At 56.6% G+C, this 9,931-nt stretch overlaps 2 protein-coding genes across 4 annotated transcripts in view; both read left to right on the top strand.

Annotated features, from left to right (window-relative positions):
• The first annotated feature begins 23 nt into the window (after nucleotides 1–23).
• Nucleotides 24–3,566, top strand: JOSD2 (Josephin domain containing 2). 3 transcript variants are annotated; one of them, XM_014527934.2, is made up of 5 exons: nucleotides 24–214; nucleotides 398–577; nucleotides 1,710–1,835; nucleotides 2,351–2,535; nucleotides 3,115–3,566. In XM_014527934.2, the coding sequence occupies exons 2-5, from the start codon at nucleotides 435–437 to the stop codon at nucleotides 3,201–3,203; spliced, it is 543 nt and encodes a 180-aa protein (XP_014383420.1). In that variant the 5' UTR covers nucleotides 24–214; nucleotides 398–434; the 3' UTR covers nucleotides 3,204–3,566. The 3 variants fall into 3 exon arrangements, with proteins under 3 accessions (XP_014383420.1, XP_006014946.1, XP_025051160.1); XM_006014884.3 differs by having other exon boundaries at nucleotides 35–214; nucleotides 2,351–2,545; XM_025195375.1 differs by lacking the exons at nucleotides 24–214; nucleotides 398–577 and having other exon boundaries at nucleotides 602–1,835; nucleotides 2,351–2,545.
• Nucleotides 3,567–7,833: 4,267 nt separating this feature from the next.
• The window catches only part of LOC102379072 (RNA binding protein fox-1 homolog 1-like), an 18,103-nt gene continuing 16,005 nt past the window's right edge, over nucleotides 7,834–9,931 (top strand). Inside the window, 1 exon segment of the mRNA XM_025195294.1 lies at nucleotides 7,834–8,025. Within this exon segment, the coding sequence (XP_025051079.1) occupies nucleotides 7,939–8,025 (87 nt within the window). The 5' untranslated portion in view covers nucleotides 7,834–7,938.

Here is a 9,931-nt window from a genome sequence, read left to right as displayed (position 1 = left end):
CTGCCAGGCCCCAGTGCACGCTGGGAGATACAGCCCTTAGGACGTCGCCCCGCCCCGTGCATGCTGGGAAATGTAGTCTCTGGGGTGGCTCCGTTCCGGTGTGTGCTGGGAGCTGTAGTCCCACTCACTTGCTCCTTCCACTCCTGTGTCCCGTCCGGCAGCTGCAGCGGGCGCTGGCATGCAGGCTGCCCCCCACCAGGGCGGGGCCCCCAGGGTAGGGGCGTCCGGGGGGACATCCTGCGCGGTGTGTGGCCCAATGGTGGGGGTGATGCCCCTTGCTCTAGTGGGGGATTGGTAGCCCCCTGGGTGGGGGCGATGGGGCATGGCAGGGGCTGTGGGGGCCCCTGCCTATAACCACCTCTGTGTCTCTTTTCCCCCCCCCCCCCCGCTCCCGCAGGGCTCAGGGCAGCAGTGAGGCCCCCCAGGACTGGGCAATGTCGGAGGGGCCAGCACCTGCTGCAGCTGAGGGGCTCTACCATGAGCGTCAGCGCTTGGAGCTCTGCGCCGTCCACGCCCTCAACAACGTCCTGCAGCAGCGGCGCTTCACCCAGGAGGCAGCCGATGAAATCTGCAAGAGGTCCCTGTGGTGGGGGGGCACCCATCAAGTGGAGATGCAGGGGCCCTGCCTTGCCCTGTGCTGGGCACCAGTAGCAGTGCATGGTGCCCCCTGACCTGCCCTGTCCAGCCCAGCAGGGCTAGCCTGATCCTGAGGGGAGGGCAGGGGTTAAGGGGGCATCATGGAGCCTAAAGTCAGGGCAGCCTCTAGCTTGGGGTGTCTGGGCCTCTGGGTGCTGGAGGCTGTAGGGAAGAGGGGCAAGGAAAGGATCTAGCTGGACAGGCCCAGCCTTGATGCTCTTCCCTTCTGTTTCTGGGAAAGACGGGCCTAAACCCCCAATGGATCAGCCTGGCAGGAGTTACAGGCCCCGCTTGATGGGTAGCTTGGCCAGTGATTTGGCTTGTAGACCTAAGGGACTGGAGGCTGCAGGTGGGAGAGGAACAGTAGGGGAAAAAAGGGTCAAACCCAATTAACTTTCGCTTTTAGCTTCTGCTGTCTGACCCTGTGTGACACGGGACTGGATAGGATGGGCCTAGGGCAGGGGTGGGCAAAATGCGGCCTGGGGACCAGATGCAGCCCGCCAGGCCATTCTACCCGGCCCACAGGGCCCCTAAAAAATTTCGAAAATTACTATTGATCTGCCCTGGGCTGCCTGTCATGCAGCCCTTGATGGCTTGCCAAAACTCAGTAAGTGGCCCTCTGCCCAAAATAATTGCCCACCCCTGGCCTAAGGTCTAACCCAGCAGTTGTCCGTTCTTATATTCTTACGTTCTTAATATTGCTTCTCTTATGTTCCAGTTTTGCTCCCAAAGAGCACCTTGCTGTGCTGGCAGCCAGCCCCCCCACAGGGTCCCTGTGCTGGGCACTGCCAGATGCACACAGCACCCTGCTTTTCTCTGTTCTGTGTGCTGCTGCCCCCTTCCAATGCCTCATCATCTCCTGCACCAAGGGGTGCTGACTCCATGCTGCTCCTCTTGCTGTCTCACCATGGTTCAAGCCCCACCCCCTCTCCCTCCCTCCTGCATCAGCCACACATAGCATCCTGCTCGCTGTCTGGCCCACTAACCCCTTCCATTGCCCTCCCTTGTGTCAGGGTCTGTCAGTGCCCATCTCCCCATCCTGAGCACATCACTGAAACTCTCCTGCCTTCTAGGCTGGCTCCTGATGCCCGGATGAACCCACACTGCAGCTTCCTGGGCACAGGAAACTATGATGTCAATGTCATCATGGCAGCACTCCACAGCCTGGATTTTGCTGCTGTCTGGTGGGACAAGCGCAGGTGAGGGCAGGCCTGGGAGGAGGGCAGGAGGGATAGGGCTGCCTGGTGGAGGGTTCTTTAGGCATTGAGGAGGGAAGGGGTATTGGAAGACAGGGGTTCTGGGCTGCAGAGAAGGGAGGGCTGCTGTATGGAGAGGTGGCTGAAGTGTCAGGCGGGAGGCTGCTGCTCTGACTTGGCTATGGCCAGGAGTGCAGGGGTTCGGAGACTGGTGGGGCTGGGGATGAGGCGGTTTCTGGGGTATGGCTGCCCCTGACTGTGTGTGGTCCAGATGCCCCTTTCTCGCTGGGCCCAGCTATGTGCAGCTGTGGTGGAAGCTGGGCCAGGGCAGGGGTAGTGATACCCTGTAAATGCTGGAGGGAGAGGGGGCTGGGGGGCTGGGTAGGAGGGTGCTTGAAGTGCCCAGTGCCTTCTGTCATCCAGGTGGAGTACCTGGATTCCCCACCCCCACCCTGCAGCCAGAGGAGCCCAGCCCATCCCAGCTGGCTCTTGGGCCTGATGTAGCTCTGCTCTGGCAGGTCCCTGGAACAGCTGGTGCTGAGCCAAATTCTGGGCTTCATCATTAATGTCCCATCCAATGTGTCCCTGGGTTTCATGTCACTACCTCTGCGCCGTAAGCACTGGATTGCTGTACGCCAGGTGAACGGCACCTACTACAACCTGGACTCCAAGCTGAAGGCCCCGGCCTGTATCGGTGGGGAGGGTGAGCTCAGGTGCGGGTTCTGGGCAAGGGGCACTAGGGATCTGGGGGGGAGAAGATGGGGGCCAGGACACAAGGTGTCAGGGTATGGGGGAGCTACAGCAAAGGGTACCAGTGGGTCAAGAGGGCTAGAATAAGAGTAGGGGTCCTGAGGGCAGGGCAGAGAATGCTGGGATACAGGGTTCTAGTAGGGACAGGGCAGTGAGAATTTGGATTTTGGGGGATCATATGAAGCTGGATTGTGGGGGCTGGTGAGGTGGGGGGTGATGGGAAGGGGATGGGTGTGGGCTTAGGGTGCAGGGAGTGTGGGGGCTAGGGGCCAGTTGGGCATAAAGATCAGGGTATGATCAGGGCCTGAGGGGATCTCAGGTCCAGGGGGTGGGGGCTGAGGGAGATGCGTAGGGCAGGAGGGATGGGGCTGCCTGGTGGAGGGTTCCTCAGGCATGGGGGAGTGGAGGGGTGTTGGAAGACAGGGAGCCCTAGGCTGCAAGGAAACGAGGGCTGCTGCATGGGGAGGTGGCTGAGGTGTCAGGCAGGAGGCTGTTGCTCTGACCCTTTGCTCCTTGCATGTTCTTCCCCCAGGGCCTTCCTACAGGATGTTGTGTCCCAGAGCCCTTGTGAGGTCCTGCTGGTTGTGCCGCGGGCTGTGGAGGAGGCTGGCAGCTGGCTGAGCCCAGAGTGACCAGCACGGATGGGTGCAAAGGACCTGATTTTCTGTGGGTGTCCCAGTCCTGGGGCCTGGAGCTGCATGTGGGGCTGGACTTGTCCCACCCCTGGAGCAGGCACCTGATGCCACCTCCCTTCCAAAGCTGCCAGTGCCCCTGCCTTGGCCCAGATGCCTGAGGGGCTAAATGGCTGCAGGGTTCTTGCTCTCACTGTGCTGTGCACCAGAAGTCCTCAACCCCCCTGCCCTGGGGCGGGAGGGGTGCAGTGGGGTCCAGACTCTTCTTGTCTTCCCTGGTGCCTGTGGGATGACCTGACCCATCTCTGCCACAAGTGCTTGTCAGGTTTAGAATAAACGATGCAATACTGAATTTTCTGTCTCTGGTTGTTATGGGTTGGAGGTGTCCGATTGGTGTCTGAGGGGGCATGTGGAAGGGGTGGCCTTTTTGGGGAGATGTGGGTATAGTCTGGGGAGGTTGAGGAGGAGGGAGTAAGGTGGGGGCAGTGCCCAGTGGATTGCTGTTTGGGCTGGCTCAGAGGGTATGGAGGGAAGTCTAGGGCTGTGGTGGGCTCTTAGGGTTGGCTAGGAAGATCTGCAAGTGTTGGGGTGGGCATTAGCTGTGGGTAGTGCAGTGGGTTTGGGGTTGGGGGACCTATCTTTTATGAGCCAGCCATGCCTGTTTGTTATGACTTCACCAGGCAGTGCAGTGCACAGGGTGGGCATTACAACTGCACAATGGGGTTGTGGGTCTTTGTGACCTCTCCCAGGCCTGTGATCCCAGACCTATCCCACACCTAGCTTCTGGGGGTTGCAGGCTGGTCCCCCCATAGCCATTCTCTGTTTGCTGTACCCACTGGGGAAGGAATGGGGATAACAGGCCTGTACTGGGAGCTGCTGGGCTGCAGAGGGGCCTGGGGAGGGCATGTAAGTATGTGTGCGCCTGGTGGATTTGCTCAACACAAGGTTTGTGTGTGTACATGGAGACTGGAGTATGCAGAACTATACAGTGTGGGTGTGTGCACTGAGTGCAGTTAGGTGTGACTGGGCACTACATATATGTATGCTAGTGGTTCTCAATGCAATCGAGGCACTGCCCAGAAAATCCTAGCTCTTTGCTTTTGCTTATTTCTTGAACATGGAAAAATAACAGAGCAGTTCTCTTGCACAGAGCTTAGAGAGGCCACGGCAGATCAGAATGTCTTTGACACTAGGGATTCTTGTTTGGAATCTCTGGGTTTATCTTGTGAATCACGTGGGTGTTGGCACCTTCAGCTGGTGCCCATCCTCAATGCTTGAAGATCTTAGTGTCTCGGCCGGGAAGAGCCAACCAAGGGAAACGCTGGTTAATTAAGCAAACGTCAGGCGGGCTGGTAGATGGAGTGGCGAGACAGCGTATTGGTTGCAAAATAATTTTTTACTTACGCTGCTGGTGGCCGCAACGCAGGCTGTAAAGGCTGCTTATGTAGTTGCAACGAGTTGCTCCAACTGGCGAGAACCCGAGCCAGTGAGTCCACAGACGAACTGGGCATGCAGGGGAAGGGTACGTCGGGGATAAGCGCTCGGCGACGGGGAGAAAAATCGGTAGTTGATCAGGCTACTGATTCGCTCTGCCACGAGTCAGGAATTCTTTTAAGTCACTTTGCAGCGTGCTCAAAGTTCTCCAACTTGGGCGGAAGTCGCGCGGATTTTTATACGGCTAGTGAGCCAATTACTAGCCGTTAAGTAGGAATAATTTAGAATCGGCCAATAATGGGGTGCGAATTTACATACAAATGGCAGGAACCTTTTTGCACTAGGGTTTCCCCTCTGCAGCAGAAAATTCCACCATGCAAAGAAGCTCTAGTGTGGCGGGAAAATTCCACTGTGCCGAGGCACTAAAAATCATTGGGTTATGACACTTAGCAATAGCAAACCCTGCATGGCCATCGCAACCACAGACTCTTTCCACACTATGAGCCAGCCTGAACAGCAGCCCAGTGGGCCCTGCTCCCACCTCCCTTCCTCCTTAAACCTCCCCAGGCTATGTGCACATCTCCCCACCAAGCATCCTGGTTGAGAATCACTGGTGTATGCATACTGAATACAGGTGTACGGGTGAATATTGTGTATATGCTTTGATGGGTCTGTGTGCTGAAGGATGAGGTACCTGGGGACAATATGGGGTGAGATGTGTAGGTGTGTCCCCTATGAAAAGGTATGTGTGGTGGGGTCTTTAGGGTTTGTTTGTTTTTTTAAATATAATGTATTTCGTGTTCCAGGTCAAATGAGCCAAATCATATTGAGTGAGAAGAACTCAATTGTTCCAAAAATCATACTGATTGAGCAAGCAGAACTCAATTGTTCTAAACACTATATATGGCACTACAATCAGGGAGCATCCTCCATCCCAGGCCTATCACCCTGGGAATTCAGATACTGTACTCCTAAATCCATTGGCAGGCATCCCACGTGCAGGCCCAAGCTCAGATGTCTTGGGGTTTGGATGTTGCCAGATACTGCAGGTAAGCATCCTTCATTCCAGACTCTTTAGTCTGGGACTTCAGACACTCCCTACACTCAGTCTTACCCCACAAGAGGTGTTTAGGGTTTATGTAGATCTACTTGTGATTTGTGTGTAATGTAGGGCTGTGCTAGGCTTCGGACCATGCTTCGGATCCGGAGAAGCTTCGGACACTTTGGCGTCTGAAGCAGCATGTCCGGATCAAAGCGCTGGCTTCTTTTCTTTCAGAGCTTCCAAACCACTTTGGAAAAGCTTTGGAGCGGCTTCAGAGATCCGGGCATAGGGTTTAATGGGGAATCAATGAAATATCTATAACTTTGTTGTTCTTTGTCCAATTTGGATGAAACTTGCAGGGGTGGTAGCCACTGCTGAGAACATGAAGCCTGTCAAGTTTCAAGAAGATCAGTCAGTGCAGGGGTTCAGAGCGAACTGCACCCCAAATTCTTGAAAGCAAAACTCATGTCATGTGTACGTGTTACACCACAGGGGGGGTGAAAACTGCAGGGATGGTAGCCCCTGCTGCGGCCATGAGGCCTGCTAGCTGTCGAGGAGATCAGTGCAGGGCTTCTGGGTTCTGGGGCCCTGCACCCCTAGCTGCTGACAGGCAAAACGCATGTCATGGGTGCTTGTGCAACTGACTGTCTCTGCCTTGGGGCAGTTGATTGTCTGTATTGATTCTTTTCTCTCCTTAGTCTGTGGTTTTGTAGGTGTTAATCGTTGCTAATTAGCTAATTATCTAGTAGGAGGTACTGTACATTGAGCTGGTCCCTGAGTGAATCATGATTGATTGGTAACACAGTAGGTTAGCAGCCAGGCCTGCGGTAATTCCCCCCACCCTCCTGCCCCACTCTGTGCCCCAAGACTGACACAGTTGCACAAGCACCCATGACATGAGTTTTGCCTGTCAGCAGCTAGAGGGGCAGGGCCCCAGAACCCAGAAGCCCCTGCACCTATTTCCTTGCCAGCTGGCAGGCTTCATGGCCACAGCAGGGGCTACCATCCCTGCAGCTTTCACCCTGCTGTGCCTTAACACACACAGTGTCACCCATGTCATGAGTTTTGCTTGTCCACAGCCTGAGGTGCAGTTTCCCCCAAACCCCTGCACTTATCTCCTTGAAACTTGGCAGGCTTTGTGGCTTCAACAGGGGCCACTACCCCTGCAGTTTTGACCCCCCGTATTGTAACACATACACATGACATGTTTCACTTTCAAGAATTTGGGGTGCAGTTCCTCCTAAACCCCTGCACCGATCTTCTTGAAACTTGGCAGGATTCATGCTCTGTGCAGATGCTACCACTCCTGCAAGTTTAATCTAAATTGGATAAAAAATAACAAAGTTATAGATATTTCATTGATTCCCCATTATACCATATGGCTGGATCTCCAAGGTGGCTCTGAAGCTTCGGAGCCACTTTAGCCAGATCGAAGTGGGAAACCAATCCGGAGCTCTGGATCTGATCGCTGGTATCCAAAGCGACCGGATCCAAAGCTGGATCAAATAGCTGCCTACTCGCACAGACCTACTGTAATGGGGTGTGTGCATCAGAGCTCTGTGCAGGCCTGGCTGTGTACTTATGAGTCATGGGTGGGTGTGCATGTTTAGGGTTTTGTATGCAGGCCTGGATGTGTACAAGCCCTGAGTGTATGTTAGGGGTGGTTTGGGTATACATGGCTTGGACGTGTACATGTCTAGGGTCTGCATGTACCTGCCCTGTGCATGTACATGTGGGTGGCAGAGACGTGGTTTGGCCATGTGTGAGCCTGGATCTGTGCATGCGTGTCCTAGCTGCATTTCTTGGGGAGATGCATGTGCACATCAGACATGCCCACATCCCTGGGCCAGGCACATGCCAGTGTGGTGGTGCATGCATTGCTTCCTATCCCGTGGTGCTTGCAGTGAGTGGTGAAGCAGGTTTGGGAAGCCCAATTGGGGGTGAGGGGGCAGCATATCTCTGGCAGCAGCCTGCAGCCACTGGCTGAGACCATGCCCAGCTGAGCATGGTTGTGCAGGGACCAACAGGGTGCTGGGCCCCCACACCTGTGGTAGCCTTGTGCTGCCGGAGGTCATGGCCCCCGCAGCTGTTGGAGCCTCTCAGTGGCACCGTCTCAGCTGCCACTCAGTGCGCAGCTCTCTCCCTCCCTCCCCTCTAGTCAGTGCCAAATGCGCAGCTTGGGCCTCACAGGCAGACCCTGCTCAGCTTATCAGGACCCTGGCTGGAACAGCCCGGGGTCCTCCGAGCTATGCTGTCCTCTCCAGCAGTGGTGCTGCACCCCTACAGCCTGCCCGTCTACCCCCAGGCTCCTCAGTGCTACCCCGGGCTGGTCCAGGTACACGTTCCCTGTGTCCGTGTGTCTTGTCTGTGTGTCTGTGCCCCTTGCTGTGACCTTCCGCCACAGGGGCCTTCATGCTGATGGAGTCCAGCTGGAGCTGGGAGCCCCACGGGAGTTCCTTGGGGCGTCTGCTACCACCTCACTCCTGTCAACGCCACAAGGAGATAACCCCTTGCTCCTGGTATTCTTAGTCCCCTCCATCCCCTGGGAGGTCAGATAGTGGATTCAGAGCACCCATGTATGGGGAGAGCTATTTCCAGCTCTTGGTGATGACGGAGGGGCCAGCTTCATGGCCTCTTTAGTTCCCATGTTTGCCTTGGTCCCTGGCCCTGAAACCTGGGTGATTTAGGTGGGGGGGAGCAATCTTGTGTTGCTGGGCTCACCCCAGGTGCCCCACTCCCTAAGCCTCATGTAGACACAGCTCCCAGGGCTCCTGTCCCTTACTGCACTGTGCCAGCTCTGGCCAGGAAAAGAGCATAGGGGTGGTCATCATCAAATAGGCCCTGGGACTAACTTCCCTGAAAGAAGGAGTGCTGGGTCTAGCAGTAACCTGCTCCCAGAGGAGGCTCCCATACCCCTGTACAGCCGTACTGGCTAAATGTCATGGGTGTGTGAGTGGGGTGGGGGAGCCCTCCAGCCCGGCCTCACATATAACACCCCAGCCCTGGCACTATTGCTGCGGGGTGTCCCCCAGGCCAGCTTGCTCCATGCTCCTTCCCCTAGTCACATCTTGTTTGGCTGCAGTGGGCTTTGTCCAGGCACCTCATGGCTGGGGTTTTTTGTGGCAGGGCAGGGCACAGCACCCCTTCTGTTCTGGGCCCACCCTGCACTTGGCAGCCCTTTCTTGTTGTGGAGCAGGGCTGGTGCTCCTGGCACCTGTTTCCTCCCACCCCTCTGACACCGGCTCCAGCTGACTCTGGGGCCTGCCCCAGGGAGCCTTTCCCATCTCCTTAGTGGAGGCTGCGGTTTTGTGGGGGTGGGATTGGCATCACATTGGGCTCAGGGGAGAGTGTGTGGGATTCTGCTTGGATTGTACCCCATGAGCAGCCCCTCAAGCTCAGGCAGGGGGTGAGGGTAGGCCCGGACCAGCACAGGGGTGGTGTCAAGCTCAGGATTTGTTTCCTCACCAAGGCCTTGGGGCGTGTGCCCAGAGCCACAGCAAAGGATGGGGAGGGGGCTGCCTGGTCGGTGTGGGGGCCCCCCAGGTTAGAGATAAGCCCAGTGGGGCTGACAGATACCTGCCCCCTGCTGTGAGTGACCAGGGAAGGTGTTGCTATTTATACTGAGGGAACTATGGGGCCCCACGGCAGGAGCTGCCTAATCACACCAGAGAAGCTGCTCAGAGTGGCTGTGGGGGAAGGAAGGGGGTGGTTGTGGGGGGAAGAGGAGGTGAATGTGCATGGGATCCAGCCCCTCCCCGGTGCAGTTGGGGGGTGGGGGTGTAGGGAGACGGCAGCCTTGCAAAGCAGACTCTTTGTTCCTCTGCTGGCCAGCTCAGCTCCCAGGGACATCCCAGGACCCTCCCCATCACAGGGCCTGCAGCTGTCTCCCAGTGTCAGAGCCTGGCTGGAGGCCCTGGCTGCTCCCTGGGGACCTGGTGCACCGCAAAGCTGTCTGGGAGGGCTGTTCACTCCTGGGGACCCCCTGTGACTTCCCCCAACCATCCATCCACCAGCTGAGCAGGTTTAGATGCCTTAGTCTGGATGCAGTGATCTCAGGGTTAAGGGGACCTGAGGTACAACCTGTGCCTGCTTTGGTTGGAACTATTAGCAGAATATCTAAGTCGGTAGTAGTGCCCTTGTGTCCCTAGCCTGTACCTTGGCCGCTGGGCATGTGCTCTGGGTGGGGCGGGGAGTCTCAGCTGGTGATTGTTGATAACAGGGGGGTGGGGGGAGATGGAGCA

The sequence above is a fragment of the Alligator sinensis genome, unplaced genomic scaffold (genome assembly GCF_000455745.1).
Source record: "Alligator sinensis unplaced genomic scaffold, ASM45574v1 scaffold647_2, whole genome shotgun sequence".
NCBI lineage: Eukaryota > Metazoa > Chordata > Crocodylia > Alligatoridae > Alligator > Alligator sinensis.
The sequence above is the reverse complement of the archived record's forward strand: the minus strand, read 5'-3'. Positions and strand labels throughout refer to the sequence as shown.

What these genes read in the sequence shown, in the direction of transcription:
- JOSD2 (XM_025195375.1), top strand. Translation starts at nt 1,429, where the DNA reads ATGCACACAGCACCCTGCTTTTCTCTGTTCTGTGTGCTGCTGCCCCCT. An exon ending in GTCTGGTGGGACAAGCGCAG is followed by an intron (nt 1,836 to 2,350) that starts GTGAGGGCAGGC and finishes CTGCTCTGGCAG; the next exon opens with GTCCCTGGAACAGCTGGTGC. An exon ending in GGTGGGGAGGGTGAGCTCAG is followed by an intron (nt 2,546 to 3,114) that starts GTGCGGGTTCTG and finishes TTCTTCCCCCAG; the next exon opens with GGCCTTCCTACAGGATGTTG.